This window comes from Gadus chalcogrammus, chromosome 5 (genome assembly GCF_026213295.1).
Source record: "Gadus chalcogrammus isolate NIFS_2021 chromosome 5, NIFS_Gcha_1.0, whole genome shotgun sequence".
NCBI lineage: Eukaryota > Metazoa > Chordata > Actinopteri > Gadiformes > Gadidae > Gadus > Gadus chalcogrammus.
Genome location: NC_079416.1, coordinates 19,097,922 through 19,114,360, shown reverse-complemented (window position 1 = coordinate 19,114,360; position 16,439 = coordinate 19,097,922). Strand labels below are relative to the sequence as shown.

Below are 16,439 nucleotides of genomic sequence, written 5' to 3'. Positions count from 1 at the left end.
CTACCTCACTGGTTTCCCATCCAGGATGCCGGTGAGGGCCTGGTCCAGGGAGTGGCCCAGCGGTGCCCTGGACTGGGCCCCGCTGGGCCCCTGGAGACGCTGGAGCTCCAGGATGCTGTCGATGGCGCTCTGGAGATGTTCAGTCAACACGTTGTCCTCCTGGCGCGGCGAGGCCGCAGGGCTGGCCCTTAGCTCCGCCCACAGAGGCACCTCCGGCCTATAGCGTTTCACGCATGGGTTGACATCACGAGGCGGCGAGACGGGCCGCGGCTCTTTGACGGCGATCGGACCCGCGGGCTTCACCTCGGGGGGGGCCCGGGGTTCAGGGGCCTTACTGACGGGCGGGGGCGGCCCGGGGGCTTTAAGGGGCGGAGCTCCGTTGGATATCCCCTTGCCGTTCAGAGGCCGTGGAGGCGGGGCCTCTCCTGGTGCCTCCTTGTCCCGCCCCCTCATAGAGTCAGCGCCGCCATTGGTCAGCAGGCCGGCGTGGTTCCGTTTGCGCGCCGGGTCGCAGGCGGAGTGGCGGACCACCTTGCGGGACCCGGACTCGTGCTTGATGGTGAGCCGGAGGCCCCCCCTGGAGCTGGAGCGGTAGGTCTTCAGACCGGGGGGGCGGTCCGACAGGCGGGGCCAGGTGGGCGGGGGGGACTGTCTGGGGAGGGGGCCGGAGGGGCCGCCCGGCGCGGAGGCTGGACCGGTCAGGGCTGCCATGAAGGACTCTGGAACAGAAGCAACAGCTGGTGTCAGACGGACCGCAACGGGACTACAGAGGTGGAGGGTCATCAGCCTCGCCTTATGACTCCACCCTCAGTCAGACGGCTAAAGGCAGACATATCAAGACGTGTCAAGATGGTTTCACTTGCACCCTTAAAGGGCTCGTGTCATGCCACCAGGTGAAGCTGTGATTAGCTGGTTCAAGCATTCCTTCCCTGTGTCATAGTGACATCACATGTGGGCGTGTCCAAACCAGATATATAAAGGATAAATGAGCAACGTTTGCTACAGTCCACTGGGTAGGCTGGTAGACTGATCTATCCAGCACACATCTAGGTGGACACGCCCACTGGTGAAGTCACGTTGGCACAGGGAATGATTTTCAAACGGCTTGTACCAGCCTATCACACCCACACCTGGTGGCATGACATGAACCCTTCACCCAGGGTCTGGTTCCCCAGGGTCTGGTTCCCCAGGGTCTAGTTCCCCAGGGTCTGGTTCCCAGGGGCTGGTTCCCAGGGTCTGGTTCCCCAGGGTCTGGTTCCCAGGGTCCTCTCCGGGGGCTCACCTGGGTCTCTGCGAGCACGTCGCCGGTCCTCCCCCAGAGCGAAGCGCTCGGCCTGCAGGAAGAGCCGCTCCAGCATCACCATCTCTGCCGAGGGACTGTCCTGCTGTGGGACCCCCAGAGGGGGAGCAGACGGTGAGCTCACGCTAGGGGAGTGGAGGCCGATGCCCCATGGGGGGGCGGCCACTTGGTTCAAACGGTCCCCAGGCGTTTATCTTAGTGTTGAAGAGGCAGCGCTGTCTCACCTGTGCCTCCGCCACCAGCAGCTGTCGGTATTTGTTGACCATGTCTTTGGTTCGCTTCAGAAGAAACCCGGACACAGAGTCAAACTCCTGGTCCACTAGAGAGAGAGAGAGAGAGAGAGACTTCATTACGCTGGAGTCATCAAGTGGAACAAAGTCTGAGGAGGTGTTATCTGCTGCTTTCAAAGAGGCCGATTTTGTCTCGGCAATTTCCAGTCTGCTAGTTCAGTCCCAAAACGAATCAATCTGGGTCTGACTTTTTCAGTAATTAAAGTAATCAAACTATTACTGGAACGGTCTGAGGTCTAAGGTGCAGCCAATGCTGCCTGTGTGACATTTCTAAAACAGGAGGGATGGTTCTAATGACTTCAACGTGTCAATAAAGAAGTCAGAATCCCTGAAGGAGATCCCAAGACCCTGCTGACCCAGGTGGAAGTGGTCCCGGGGGGGTAGGGGGCCGGCGCAGGCGTGGTAGGGGAGCAGGCGGCCCACGGCCTCCCCCAGCGTGGTGAAGGACGTGTGGGTGTAGGGGGTCTGGATCGCCGCCCGGTCCCGGAGCTGCTGGTTCTCGAACCTGGGGAAAAGGGAGGGAGGAGTTACTACTGGGAACCCGGAGAACTGGGAGGGAGGAGTTACGACGGAAACCATGGGAACGGGGAGGGAGGAGTTAACCGGTAACCCGAGGAACTGGGAGGGAGGAGTTAACCGGTAACCCGGGGAACTGGGAGGGAGGAGTTACCACGGAAACCATGGGAACTGGGAGGGAGGAGTTACCATGGAAACTATGGGAACGGGGGGGGGGGAGGAGTTACTGCTGGGGGAGGGAGGAGTTACTACTGGGCTTCGAGTAGTACCCTCTCCCCCCCCACACACAAACACCTGATTGGCACAGCCCCTTATGCATCCATCTTCAGGAAGTGGGTGTGGTCAATTCTGCTGGGAGTGCGTTCGCTGTGTCTGACAATCTCAGAACAGGGAAGAAAGGCCCATGATTGGCCAGGTGCCGACGGTGATGGTAATGAGAGGAAACGTGATCGTTTACAACAGCCCTCCCCGTTCCCAGTGCTGCTGGATGTCAATGACTTTTATGGAGCCCGAGGGATGTTGTGTGGCGAGGAGCCAGGGGAGTCACAGGGCTGTGCGTCTCTACCGAAAACAGGATCAAACACTCATCAACACTAACCATTCGCCGGTCTCACTGGGCCAAGGCCAGACCACAACTGCTACCTTGTTTTTACTCATTTATCAGACACTTGGGGTAAGTATCTTTGGGGTTTCGGCTAAGGCCCAATCCCATTTCTACCCCTTACCCCTTCAAAACAAGGGGGAGGGGTAAGGGGAAGGGGTAAGGGGTAGAAATGGGATTGGGCCCTGAATTCAACGAGTCCATACTGAGCAGGTAGGCTGAGGGCATCTTGCTCAAGGATGACTAACTCCGCTAGGCTGAGGATACGGGGGGATCAAAACAAGAACCTTTCCTATGAGAGTAAAACGCCCAGAACCTATCCTTCCCCTGAGGCCCCCCTAAACTCCCCCCCCCCCCCCCCCCCCTCCCCCCCTGGTAACCCACGCACTGAACACAAACTAAATAACATTCTCTTCCGGGTTCAAACGGTAAAACGTCTACTCTGCGGAAGTAATCTGTTGTAAAGTTGTTCTGCTGTGGTATTGTGTAGTACCTGCGACTGCCAGGCATGGCCGCGTACCTGAGCCGTCGCATTGCAGGGGTGGGTCGGTCCTCCATCACCTGCTCCACATGTTCTGCCAGCTGGCCCGAGAAGGTCGACAGCCCAGAGGACGTCAGCGGGGGAGAGCCCAGGTCCGTCTTGTAGTCGGACAGATACGACGGATTCTGGTAAGCAAACAAATGTGTTGAGATGGATGGTCTCAGTTACAAGTAAGAAGCAAATAATTTTTGCAATAACAAACCCTCTGTAGATTTAGTTATTTGAAATCTTTGGTTAAGTTTGTTGTGGACTATTGACTACTTGTATAACGTATTTAATAAAACAATGATAGATCTAATAATCTATTGAAGGATTTGGCTTCAATGGTCCGTCTCCATGCCTCACCTGATCCTCAGGCTGAAGGGAAGGTTCCTGAAGGACCTCCAGGTGATCCAGGGGTCCGAGGCTCCCCAGGGCCTGGGTCATTAGAGACGGCGGGGGGACATCAAGGGAAAACTCTGGACCCTCTAAGACCAAGGCAGCTGCTGGCTCTGAGCAGGGGACACCAGCGAGAAGGTGGAATGAACATGAGGTATGAACAGGCTAGAAGTTGAACTGGGAGAAACCGATTGGGTGATGTTCAGGTTACAGGAAGTGATGCAACCTACTGCTTAGTGAGTGCTGTTGGACCGCTGGTTCTTCTGCCCCGCTGGAGAGGCTGGCGGGCGTGACCGGGGCGTCATGCTGCTGGTACGTGGGGTGATGCTGGTGCTGGGACAGGTTGAAGACCTGGTCCTGGTCCAGGACCACCAACTCGGGATGGGCGTGAGGCACTGAGGCCTGGGTTTGGATGTTGGACACAAAGGCTTCTAAGACATGGGCCTGGGGTTGGATTTCAGACTGGGTTTGAGGAACCGAGTCAAAGTTCTGCATCAGAGGAAGGGAGGCCTGCAGAACCGGGGGCTGGATTAGGGGCTGAGGCTGGTGACCTGGTACTGGGGCCGGGGGAGTCTCTGGTTGAGATGGAGCCCCCTGGTTGATTGGTGAGAAGCTGGCTGATGCTGTGTTTGGTGTCTCCTGTACAGGGCGGGACGAGCGGTGTTCAAGGGCTTCCTCAGAGTCAGGCGGGAGGGGGGAGAGCTCCACACATCCGTCCACGAGTGCAGCAAGGGTGTCAGCCTGGGCCATGGAGGACTGTATCTGGGACAGAGCCTCTCTCTCATTGTCTGAAGTAGAATCAAGGGAATGCATCGGCTCGACTGGCAGAGCTCCCATCAGGAGCTCAGAAGGTATGATGGGATGAGAGCTAAGTGCTTGCTGCAGAGGAGACAGTCATGCAAATAGAGGGGTAGAGGGTTAACAGGTGGCGTATCTTGGTTTCAATTTCCCCATCCACACCATCTGAGTCCCAAGGGGGCTCTTTGGAATGTGACCTTTGTTCACGTATGATGAATGTATGAGATGACATGATATTACTTAATAGTGTAGGAAGATCACCCCATGGGTCAATGACTCGTTACATTACCCAATACATGCATCAACGATGACATCGATCAACCAAAAAATCCATCCCTACATCATCCAACCCGTGCATCCCCATCACATCGCACGGTGACCTCTGACCTGTTGGAGTTGCATCAAGGCCTGGTTGGTAACCGTGGAGTGGTCCAGCTCCTCCACCTCTTGGCTCATGTCTGTTTGGGGCAGCAGGGGTTTGGGGAGCTGGGGGACCAGAGGGGCTCCCGCTGGGGCCTGGAGAACGGTGACCACCGGGGGAGAGGGGGGCTTGACGGAGACATGATGGACGACCGGTCGGAAGGCCTTCAAGGACACAAAGAGGAAGGCGTGATCCTATCACCCAAGTTTGGTGAATTCAATATTAAGGTGTATTAACAATACTAGGCCTACTTCCCTTCAATCTGATGGTTCAGGGAACCTACCTGGGACAGTTGGTGGAAGGTCTCTTCTGGATGGACCCTCTCTTCAGGAAGCGTGCGGTCGGCCAGAACCACGACCGAGGCCTGCTGGAGGTTCAGCTGTCCCTCGGGGCCCCCGGCCTGCAGGCTCGGGGCCGAGGCCGCGAAGGGAATACCGTGCACCAGCTGAGAGCCGTTCAGGATGGAGATGGAGGTCAGGTCGGTGGGCAGCACCCCGGAGCTGTTGATCAACGTGATGTGGTTCCCCAGGGCAGAGTTGTGGACCAAAGTGGCCCGCTGGCCCTGCCCCCCCGGGTTATAGGCCCCGGCGAGGTGCGCCGGCATCTGGAAGACGGTAGGGGCCGCTGACTGGAGCTGCAGAGACCCAGAGAGCACGGTGGCCTGGCGGAGGGAGAGCTGCCCGCTGGGGCTGGTGAAGACGGGGCTGAAGTTGAGCTGCCTGTGGGGGAGCGTGAGGATGTGGGGCCGGTCGGCACCGTGGACCGAGGACCCCTGGTGGCTGGAGGTCAGAATGGGTCCCGCCGCGCCGGCCGGCTGGGCGATGGTGACGGGACACTGGCCCGGGAGGAGGAACTGGTTCTGGCCTTGGAAGAGTCCCTGGGGCTGGAGCACGAAGGAGCCACCCTGGTTGACCAGCTGCAGACTGAGGGGCTTGCTGAGGTGCTGGTTGGCCTGCTGCTGCTGCTGCTGCTGTGGAGGCGGAGCCTTCGACCCCGCCTGGGACAGCAAGATATTCGACGAGGGAGTCCCAGGGACAAAGGTGAGACCCTGTTGGGATTTCTGCCCCGACGGCTTGGGACTGATCTGAACCAATCGGGGCTGGATGCTGACGGGCAGTTTGGGCTGGATGTGGAGGGGGGCTCTATGCAGGAGGATGCCAGGGGTAGAGGCGGCGGTGGCCGCCCTCAGGCCCGGGCCCGTCAGGTGGCGGCCGGTTAGGCTGGGCATGGCCTTGTGGATGATCATGCCGGAGGCCTGGGCCGGGCTGAGGGAGAAGGAGCTCTCCGGGGGTGGGGTGGGGAACACGCTCCCAGGCAGGAGTCCCATGAGCTGGGGTGGACCGGTCGGCCTCAGGGAGGGACAGCCGGGCCCCACCGCCAGCAGGGAGGGGTGGGGGGGCTCCACGGCCGCTTGGGTGTCCCTGGGCAGGGTGTGAGGCTTGGGGAGGAACGGCGGGGCCAGCGGCGGGAGCAGGAAAGGGGCGGGGGCGTACAGGGACAGGCCGTCTCCAGGGTGGGTCAGGTCGGCCCCCAGGGCCAGGGTCTGCTCTGTGATGTCCGCCTCCTGGAGACTCTGCTGCAGAATGTCACAGGCCATCCCCTCCTGCACCTCCTCCTCGTCCTCGTCCTCCTCCCCTCCTCCTCTGCCCACGTCCTCGTCCTCATCGTCTGGGGTTCGGTGGTCTCCCACCTCCTGCTGCACCTCCTCCCGGGACCCCTCTGGGGAGGAGAGCAGAGCCTCCTCCAGGAAGGAGAGGTCCACGCAGCCCGGAGGAGGCGTGTCTGAGGAGTCCCTGTCATCTCCCAGCAAGGAGACTGGGCTCTGGGGGGGGAAGGAGGAGGAGGAGGTGGGACAGGTTCACATCATCTAATTGCTAATTGGCATGGTTTAGCCGTTACCTGCACAGATGCTGCCAGTGAATCACTCTCTAAGGGTGTGCCTGTGTGTCTGAGCCCATATGTGCCTGTGTGCGCAATGTACTCCTGTGTGTTCCCCCGTGTGAGTTCCCCGATGTAACTGCCTGTGTGTGTGTGTGTGTGTGTGTGTGCTTCTGTGTTTGCAGTGTACCCATGTGCTTGTACCAGGGTGCGTCTGTGTTAGTGTGCATGCGTTGTGTAACTTGTGTGTGTTTCTGGGTGGATGCAGTGTACCTGGGTGTGCGATTGTGTTTGTGTGTGTGTGTGTGTGTGTGTGTGTGTGTGTGTGTGTGTGTGTGTGTGTGTGTGTGTGTGTGTGCGTGTGCGTGTGCGTGTGTGTGTGTGTGCGCTCCACTCACCGGAGGGTCTGTGAAGAGGGAGGGCTCCCCGGAAGACGAGGAGATGAGCAGGTCCTCAGACTGCAGCTGGAGAGAGAGCAGCGTTTAAGGGAAGGTCCCCAAATACACAAAAAAAGTGTGTGGGTGAGTCTGTCCCCAAATACAACAATACTTCCATGCTGTGTCTAGTGCTATGATAGAGAGAGGGCGTTTATTAAAGCGCTACCTTGTGTATACTATTAATAAAACGATAGCGGTATGGTTCTCTCACCTCATTGGTCCCATGGAGGAAGTCGTTCAGGGCCTGGGGGTCACTAGAAAGGTAAAAAGCAGACCCGTTCAGACGGACGGACGGACAGACAGACAGAACAAGAGAGACGGACCGACAGCGTGACATACGGGTGGATCGATGAATATAAAGATGAATGGATGAACCGAGTTAGATATGTTTACCAGAAATGTAATGTACGTTAAATTAAGATACAAAGAAATTGCCCCCCTGTTGTATGAGTTGCTGTGTCCACAGTCCCAGCGAGACACAGAACATAGACTCCAGGATATTTATGATACAGGTCCCGGTGGGGAGAGTTAGAGTGACGTAGAGTTTGGCGCCCGGGAACTGACGTGACATTAACAGCAATGGATGAGGACGATTTTAGAAGAACCCGGAACATCCCGGAACAGCCTCGACCCAGACTCACCACAAGACGTCAAGCAGGCATGTCCCATCTTCATCGTCCATGTCAACTGAAACGCACACGACACAAGCATGTATTAATTTATTACTATTTACTGTTGGGTTTACAGATGGCCCAGTATTAGGCAACCTACGAAGGATTCAGCTGCTTGTCTTTAAGGAGGGATCGAACCCAGGACCTCTCCGCTGGGCGTCGGACAGATCTCTACCTTCCGACAGGTTGGTACACCAGGGCCAGAAACTCAAGCAAACATCTCCACTTATTCCAATGAGGAACACGGACATTAGAACGATGGCAGGCGTTTTTACTTAGCAATTAGCACAGGGCAATTAATTTAAGTAAATTCATCACAATCCTTCTAAAATACATCAAATATCCATTATGATGTTTTGTTGTGATCTTTTTCTGAACCCACTTCATGTGTTGTAGGAGACCCCATGCAGAGCGGTGGAGCTGCGTTCTCGCTGCGGTGTCATGGGAAGCTCTGGCCGGGTATCACAGCGGCGAGGTGACGGCTCTCCGGGTCCAGACGTCTCCGTCGGGGCATCGCGGTGATCTTGCGGCGTGGGAGGGCGGAGGTGATGGAGGAGGAGTCAACTACGACCGGGCTCAGCACCTGTGGTCTGCAGGGTCGTCTGAGGCCGTCAGAATCACAGTTCAGTTACACAGAGATCCGTAAGATCAATATATTATTTCAGTCTGGGGGGCAGGGGGGCGTAATAATAATAAGCTTAATCCGAGAACTTTCTATCGCGTTTTCTTATGACAGACCCAATCGTTATCAATGATGACGTTAATACCGGATTTTATTGAATATTCCAATGAAACTACAGTTTGGGGAGGACGGGACACAGACAGACCTGGAGGCATGTCTGCTGGCCGCAGCTGTCCAGATGCCTCCACCACCACCAGCAACATCAGGTCGAGGTAAACACTCATGCAAAACCCCCGACGCATGAAACCAGCCAATTAGAATAACACACTCCGTCTCGCTGGGTTTCCAGGGGAGCTCCGTGGGAAGGGAAGGAAAGCTTTCCTCACCGCTGCCCCTGTCATTTGTTTTGTTTCACAGCCCAAGTCGACCGCATTAAGGTACCGCATCGCCCGTCGGAAGATGCGGTCAGACCCTCGTCCAAACCCGCGGCAGCACATGCACATTGTTTCTCCGTCACGGCGCTCGGTAAACACAAACACACACACACACACACGCGCAGAGGGTCTAAATATAGTCCATTCGTTAGGGGACCGTGTGTTCATCTAAAAATAATGTCCCGAGCGATGCCTGGGAGGAAGGGGGGTGCGGGTGGTGGTCCTCCTTGTTTTGAGGAGAGCTAGAGGGAGAGGGGGGACCACGGCAACTGATGCCCGCTGTAAGCCCGAACGCAATAACAAAAGACGCCGGGGTAAATGTCCCCGTCCTGCGCCCGCAGACCCACGCGTCGCGTCGCGCGTCGCCTCAAAGCCGCTCCGCGAATCCGACAACAAAACAACTCACCGCTCCGTCTTTGTGGTTTATTGTGCTGTCAAGCGGCCCTCTGCGCCATCGATTCTCACTCACTGGTCCTTTCACATGCTAAGAGGAGAAGGCGGGGTAGGGTGATGAGAGGGGGGAGAGGGGGGCTGAGGGTGGGGTGGGAGGGTGTGAGAAACAGACGGGGCGCCGAGCGCAACACAAAGGTGGATATAGTAAGGAGCAATGTGCACAGCTGCTGTCGCGATACCACACGCACGCACCCACATACACTTCAAATATGCCCGCTCTTCCATCGCAGCTAGAGCAGTAGGCTACAATCATATTTTACTCCAGGATGTAGGCCTACTCCCCCCAGTGAAGAGGCGATTGTTCAGTTTTATTAAAAAAAGAATATACAAATATTTCAGTCAACGGATAATGGAAAAAGCGTTTTCTGAGACCACTTCCAATGGGAAATCGATATTTCAAGACGATTATCATTTCCATAGCTTTGAGCGACTTTTGTTTGACGGTCCCAGTTAGACCGCACAGCAAAGTAGCCGCTCATCCAGAAACATCGCAGATAAACGCCATCCATAAAAAATAAATCTGCATCTGCAAGTCAATTTAGCAGGCAAGAAACTACTTCAATCGCTTTGTTATGGTTGTTAAACATTGATCTCTCACAACCAATGACTTTGGTTCAGCTTAATCCAGATGTTGGTTGAATTCGGACAGGTAACCATGGCAATAGAGATGAAACATCCCGGTGGAGTTGAGATTCCCTCAGACATCCATAAAGTTGGGTTACAATTGATGGCCTCTAAAGCTCCTTAGGAAAGAGAAAAACGCTTTAACAATCAGAGTTGTTTTTTTAAAGCAATTCTTTATTTATAACCCGGACATCGTCATAGAAAATAAACGCTGTTCCCCATGCAAAACAATCCACCCATCCCTTTGACATGTGACAGATAGGAAAATAACGCATTTTATTACAACAACGTTTCAGCCCGCCCCCACCCCCCCACCCCCACCCAGACCAGCCCCCGGTCCCGAATCAGCCCCCGGTCTCCGGTCTCACTTCCCCGCCTGCTGTGCCTGTCGCCGCAGCAGGACGTAGATCTTCTCCTTGATCCAGTCCTTGTTGTAGGGCTGGTAGGTCTGGGTGTCGGCACGGTACCTGGAGGGGGGGGGGGGGGGGGGGGAAGACAGACATCAGTCTTCAGGTTGCACACAAACTCTCAGGGTCTACACTTAAGAGTGACATATTATACCACCAGGTGAGAGCGATTAGCCGTTACAAGCGTTTAGGAAATCAGCCTCTTCTGACATCACAAGTGGGCGTGTCCACCTAGATGTGTGCTGGTTAGATCAGTCTACCAGCCTACCCAGTGGATTGCAGCAAACGTTGCTGCAGTCTATCCGTCATACATCTAGGTGGACACGGCCACTTGTGATGTCAGAAGTGGCAGATTTTCCCGGCTTGTAACGGCTAATCACACTCACACCTGGTGGGGTAATATTAGGGCTGCAACAACAAATCGATAAAAATCGATTACTAAAAGCGTTGTCAACGAATTTGGTCATCGATTCGTTGAGTCGCGGGATTAATGCGTCACTCGTAAGTTGGTTCATGCACACCCACAGCGAGCTTTAGTGTGAGCGACCACAGCTTGTATTTTGGTCATATCTTAACACTGGACTGTAGGCCTACATAAAAGTGTTGTACCTTCACTGTCTTTGGGTTAAAAAAACTCCTTCAACTCTGTATCTGTCTAGTCCAACCAAAAACTGTCAGCTGCTGCTGCTGCAGACGGTGTGCAGACGGGCTCGGAGTCGGCACCGCGTGCATCAACAGTCATTCAAAGCAGTGGTAGTAATCACACAACCGGACGGTGTAGAAAGTCCCGTCATTTAAAAATAGTAATCCGGTTTCTAAATCCATGTTAAAATATAGAGCTAGTTAGCTTAAAAAAAAGTAGCTAACAGTGTCAAATGTGACGTCTTCAGGTCGGCTCAGTTTTATGATTGATGTGTTGAAATGCAACGCAAAAAAAAAGAAATTTGAGATTTTGGCGAAATCTTGTTTTCCCAGCAATATAAAATAGATAGTAATTCATGAATGTTAGGAATTGGTGTCATGGCGACAACCCCCAAGCACTAAACTTGGGGAGTGGTTCAACCACCAAAGTAGCATTTATAAACATGGAACTCCATCTATTAATCAAAACTATTTCAAGTTTTCATATCGGCAAACATACGCGCAGATAGATATACCTCAAAACTTATATCTGTGCACATCGCTTTGGTTGAAAGCGTCTGCTAGACAACACGGTGATGGTGATCGTCACGGCCACTTACACCAAACAGCTGAGGTCAGCGAGGTCGTCGATGAAGTCGAACAGCTGGCTGATGTCGTAGGTTATCGACGGGCTGCTGGGGTTCATCCTCTTCAGATGCTCCTCGTACATCTTACACACCCCTGGAAACACAACACGCCGGTTAACCCTCTTACAGCTCTGTTACTGCTAACATACACCTATAAGTCTTAAGAATAAGTCTTCAGTGTAAATGCTTTGGTTCCTCTTGCCGTCATTCCTCCAGCGGCCATATTGGGTCAAACCGCTAAACAAACTCTGTTCTGAATGGAACCAAGACGGCTGTTGGGTGAAAAAGGAATGGCCCTTAGAACGGCTAAAAGCTAGCTCAATCCCTGGCGCCTCCAGGCAAGATGCCCAACTGCTGCATGGCTGACCCCGCGGTCCATCTATGAATGGGCCTCATGAACGGGCGAATGTGAGGCACTCGTTTTAAAATGCTTTGTGTAGCCAAAGGTACATTTATACTCCATTTAACAAGATTCCTCTTACAGCAGACCTTCAACCTGGAATCTTGAACCCCTATTCTCGCCAGTGTTGTTGATGCCTTGCTCACCTTCCATACACTCGTTGACGGATTCATAGTCTGCGTACGTCCGCCCTTCGGGCCGCTTGGTGGGCTGTACCAACAGGATGGTGTGCGACTGCAAACACAACAACGATTATTATTGGAAACTGATAACCACGCATCATTTGTTTTACAGTCATCCAGGGTACCAAGTCTGACTTGGAGAGAGAGACCATGCAAACTAAAGCGAGAATTACATTATTTAAATTACGAATTTGATTCTCGTCCTGAGTCATTGTGAGAAACTGGATGCGTGACCTATTTTTTGCCTAGTCCACGTCAGGCCACAGAGCAAACCCCAAAACGATCACGTTGTTTTTCCCGTGCATCTTAGTTTGTAGTAGAGCCCACGGCCCAACGCCATCGTATCGTCCTATACCGCTGTTATATTATAGCATCAAATAACGCTGAATGTTACTGTTTTTTTTCAACGCTGATTGCGACCACTACACTCCGCGGACGCTCACTAGACGTGCACACCTGTGCTCGAGACGTCAGCTGGACGACAGAGCACGTGACAATATCACAATGTAAACCAAATAAAAAAATGATTGGGCCACAATAGTTGTATCGTGTAAGACTAACCATTGCTTTGGGCCGTTTCTTCTCGGTTTTTGGTAGATGCTTGATGCTCGCTCCGTCAATGACCGATGAGCTACACTTTGACACCGGAAGAATAACGTCGTAACCCAGCGAGATCACAGATCTGTTAACATAGAAACTGTATAGAATCAGAGCGCGGCGATACGTCTCGTGGTCGCCATATTGGGAAGGTAACGGTGCACCAAATCAAACAAGATCTTGAAGGGGTTAAAAACCATCTACTCGGGTACTATTTCACATGACTAACAACCGATGTTCAGCAAATGGGTATTGATACACCTATACATAACAGCAAGATACAATTTAGCAAGTGAAACTTCAGTGGTAACTAAAAAGCCTATTTCCGTCATGAAGTTCTTTGAAAAATTCTCAATAAACATGTACATATTTATTTTATTTTTGATGCATGCAAAATATGTCAATTGATGTGTTTTTACAGGATGCATTAAAAAGGATTTCCAATGGTCGCCCGCCTCAAAATGGCGGCCGCGCCGACGTATCTCTCAGCGCATCTAGGTTTTTATGTCTATGTCCAAAAACGCTGTGCCTCGGCCAGACATAACAATATACGAATTAATTCAAGTGGGGTTTTTTATGCATGTACTGTCTCTTACATAATAGCTAATAAAAAAAACATTTCTGAACGTACAGTTAACTATGATTGCTCCAAGTTAACATCTGGAATAGGCCAACAGATATCGGGGTAGTCACTCACTACATCTCGCAACGCTTTTTCTGAAATGAAGTAAAGGCAAACGGAAAACAATTAAAACATATTGAACATTTTAAAAGTGTGTATACATATACATACACATACATTAAACGGCGAACTATACATCTGTTAACACATAAAATTAGAAATAATCATCCAAACCAAACTAATAAAACATACACTGAAATTATTGCTGGACTTCTGATTCAATATTCAGAATATTTTACTCAATATTAACACACCTATGATTATTTTCATTTATATTCATCATATTTATTTATTATTTATTTATTTATCAGAACATGCTTACTATTTTTTTCAACCTTCCTCCTGTGACCAGGAAGTAGCGGATCATGACCGGATCCTCTCTGTTGGGGGGAACAATAAAGAAGAAGAGGGAGATAGTCCCCGGGTTTTATACACATCTGAGAACGCTCCGAATGCCAAATAAAGTGCTGTGTCTACGAGCCTTGCCAGGTAAGACAGACGTGTTCATACCGTCCGACTGCATTAACGGGGCGCCATGGTGGCCGTGCCGAGGAGCCGGTTGGGAAACGTTAAATCTGCTAGCCTTGTAGCTAACGCTACAACACCCCCCAACAATCTCAGCACATTTCACTAAATCACAGCTCTCACATACGATCAGAAAGTATGTTTTTCGTGTATGATAACTCTCCGTATGACAGGTGATTCAGCAGGCACTGTGATATTGCACACCATGATCATTTGCATGTGGTCTTTGTGTAGAAACGGCCACATAAATGTATATTTCATAGCATGTTGAACTAAGCCACCCCGCCCATTTCGTCATCCTGCACCGCCACTGTTAACGTGCGGTGCTCCTTCGCCAATCTGTCATCGTTTGCTTTGCTTTGCTGATTTGCGTCAATACGTTTAACCTCTTTCAGATACAGAAGAAAGCGACTTGCATGTGAGGACAAGTGTCAGCTCGGGCCGACAATGGCGAACAATGCAGAGGACGTGGAGAACAACACGGTGTGTATGAGCAATGCACTCAGGTCGCGGTGCACCTCATGCACAGATAATATTCTGTGTGCGCGGAAACTTGTAAATCAAATCGTGTTTGTTTGGCGAAATTGTTCCACTCGTTGAGCAGAGTGTTAAAACGTTCAGGAGGCTCTTAATGGGATGAATGAAGGATTACGGCTCACCCTGCCATTAATTAATCAGAACATTTTACCGGGTCAAATTTATTTCCACATTTCCTCTAGAGTCAATCGACATTGTAACGTTTGAAAGAAATTATTCACATTTTAACTGCAACGCTTACAATGGTGTATATCCTTCAATGCATGTCATTTATTCTTGTATTCTAAATTACACCTACCCTAAACATTGTCTGTGTATGTGGTTGTCTGACAGTTATTCAACCAATCAAATCATTCCCCACATTTAATTGTAACCCGTTGATATTTCTAAAGATATATGACACAATCCTTTTGTCTCCCTTCATTGGAGTATCCCTCTTTTTCAACGAAGGAGATGTGCCCGAACAGGCATCACTAATGTAGCTCTAGTGGTGTGAGTGGAAAGACTCGTTTTTGAGTTTTTTTTTTATTATGAGCCTCAGCCACACTGGGTTTAGAATCCCTGGAGAATAAACTCCATATCATCATCATCATCATCTACATGCACCCCCTCCCGATCACCCCTGGGTTTGTGATCTGTCCCAGCGGGGTATTAAACGTGTTTCCTGTCATTCCACTGTGTGTGCATGCTGGTGTTTCGTGGTCACTATCCACCAAACCCTTATAACTTTGTCATCCAAGGATATGTTTATTTGTTCTCGATACGGCCTCATTACAAGCCGAAGAGAGATTTAAGAGTTAATATGTAACGCATGCAGTTGTTGTGTTATACTGTGATAAAGGGTATAAATGCTGTTCCTGACGGTAGATATAAGGCTCTCTAGTTCAAAGTGCAGACGCTGGTTAATCGTACTGCACACACCATGCTTAGGTGTCTGAAATGTCTCATTATGCAGTTGGCTGGACTGTGTGTTCACGCTCCAACGATGCAACCTTGGCATGGTAAAATTACCCATGATGTTTTGCCAAGACTTCCAATGTTATGGCCACAGAACAGTCCTACCGAGCCCATGTTGATGTGATAACAGGAGCTCTGCTAGCCTCCCGCCGGGAGGCATTTTGGCTTTATACATCGGAGAGAGTTCTCCAGTTCAGTTCAAACACTACATGTATCCCTGCTTTTTCTGAATGAGTGACTCCAGGATATCCAGAGTTTCCACTCCAGTTCTTCTCTGCTGGTGTACAATTGTAGCATTGCGGGGGCTTAACGATCTAGTACAGTAGTGCACTACACTAGGACAGTACAGTAGGACAGTACACTAGTACAGTCGGACAGTACAGTAGGACAGTGCGCTAGTACAATAGGACAGTACACTAGGACAGTGCACTAGTAGAGGTCAGTAGTTAGAGCTAGGAGATTAATTGTTTGTTTTTTTTATCGTAATTCGAATTAATGGTTTAGGACGATTTTTGTTTTAGAAGGTTAAATATCAACATTGCAGCATGCAAAGTCTGTGGCAACCATAAGCAGCAGTACAACACATCTATTCCAACATCCTAAACTGAGGCACGCAGCAGAATGGGAGATGTGTTATTTATTATGATTTTTTTTAATCATTGTTACTCTTCAAATAAAATCCAAACTTAAAAAAATATGTATATTTTTCAGTTATTAAAATCTATAAAAAGATATAATCGTAATGGGGTTTGGTTTGAAAAAACAGAGTTTTTATTTTTAGGCCAAATCGCCGAGCCCTATCGGTAGTGAGGACTCAACCTCCTCCTTCTGTCCTCCAGGCGGTGACCCCCAGGCCAGAGGACGATGCAGGGGGCCTGCGGCTGCGCTCCCGGGGGGGTGGCGGGGACGGCGCCGACGGG

At 51.5% G+C, this 16,439-nt stretch overlaps 2 protein-coding genes and 1 long non-coding RNA gene across 4 annotated transcripts; 1 reads left to right on the top strand and 2 right to left on the bottom strand.

Moving 5' to 3' along the window:
- On the bottom strand, window positions 1–7,842 carry si:ch211-168d23.3 (BRD4-interacting chromatin-remodeling complex-associated protein). Its single transcript, XM_056589768.1, has 12 exons — window positions 7,802–7,842; window positions 7,372–7,414; window positions 7,122–7,187; window positions 5,129–6,667; window positions 4,812–5,009; window positions 3,857–4,505; window positions 3,594–3,739; window positions 3,228–3,373; window positions 1,947–2,095; window positions 1,525–1,619; window positions 1,283–1,385; window positions 1–719 (listed from the first exon to the last, which is right to left on the bottom strand). The coding sequence occupies exons 1-12, from the start codon at window positions 7,840–7,842 to the stop codon at window positions 1–3; spliced, it is 3,894 nt and encodes a 1,297-aa protein (XP_056445743.1).
- Window positions 7,843–10,296: 2,454 nt separating this feature from the next.
- LOC130382651 (enhancer of rudimentary homolog) lies at window positions 10,297–12,884 on the bottom strand. Of its 2 annotated transcripts, none has more exons than XM_056590519.1 (4): window positions 12,783–12,884; window positions 12,186–12,273; window positions 11,613–11,733; window positions 10,297–10,431 (listed from the first exon to the last, which is right to left on the bottom strand). In XM_056590519.1, exons 1-4 carry the CDS (start codon window positions 12,783–12,785, stop codon window positions 10,329–10,331), a joined length of 315 nt encoding a protein of 104 aa, XP_056446494.1. In that variant the 5' UTR covers window positions 12,786–12,884; the 3' UTR covers window positions 10,297–10,328. The 2 variants fall into 2 exon arrangements, with proteins under 2 accessions (XP_056446494.1, XP_056446493.1); XM_056590518.1 differs by lacking the exon at window positions 12,783–12,884 and adding an exon at window positions 12,395–12,731.
- Window positions 12,885–13,863: 979 nt separating this feature from the next.
- On the top strand, window positions 13,864–16,437 carry LOC130383051 (uncharacterized). The gene is made up of 3 exons (XR_008895678.1): window positions 13,864–13,989; window positions 14,421–14,508; window positions 16,359–16,437. It is a non-coding gene; the product is annotated as an uncharacterized LOC130383051 (long non-coding RNA).
- Window positions 16,438–16,439: the final 2 nt, after the last annotated feature.

What these genes read in the sequence shown, in the direction of transcription:
- LOC130382651 (XM_056590518.1), bottom strand. Translation starts at nt 12,433, where the DNA reads ATGACTCAGGACGAGAATCAAATTCGTAATTTAAATAAT. An exon ending in AAATTCGTAATTTAAATAAT is followed by an intron (nt 12,274 to 12,394) that starts GTAATTCTCGCT and finishes TTGTGTTTGCAG; the next exon opens with TCGCACACCATCCTGTTGGT. An exon ending in CGTCAACGAGTGTATGGAAG is followed by an intron (nt 11,734 to 12,185) that starts GTGAGCAAGGCA and finishes TTGTGTTTCCAG; the next exon opens with GGGTGTGTAAGATGTACGAG.
- si:ch211-168d23.3 (XM_056589768.1), bottom strand. Translation starts at nt 7,842, where the DNA reads ATGGACGATGAAGATGGGACATGCCTGCTTGACGTCTTGTG. An exon ending in TGCCTGCTTGACGTCTTGTG is followed by an intron (nt 7,415 to 7,801) that starts GTGAGTCTGGGT and finishes TTACCTTTCTAG; the next exon opens with TGACCCCCAGGCCCTGAACG. An exon ending in CCTTCCACCAACTGTCCCAG is followed by an intron (nt 5,010 to 5,128) that starts GTAGGTTCCCTG and finishes GTGTCCTTGAAG; the next exon opens with GCCTTCCGACCGGTCGTCCA.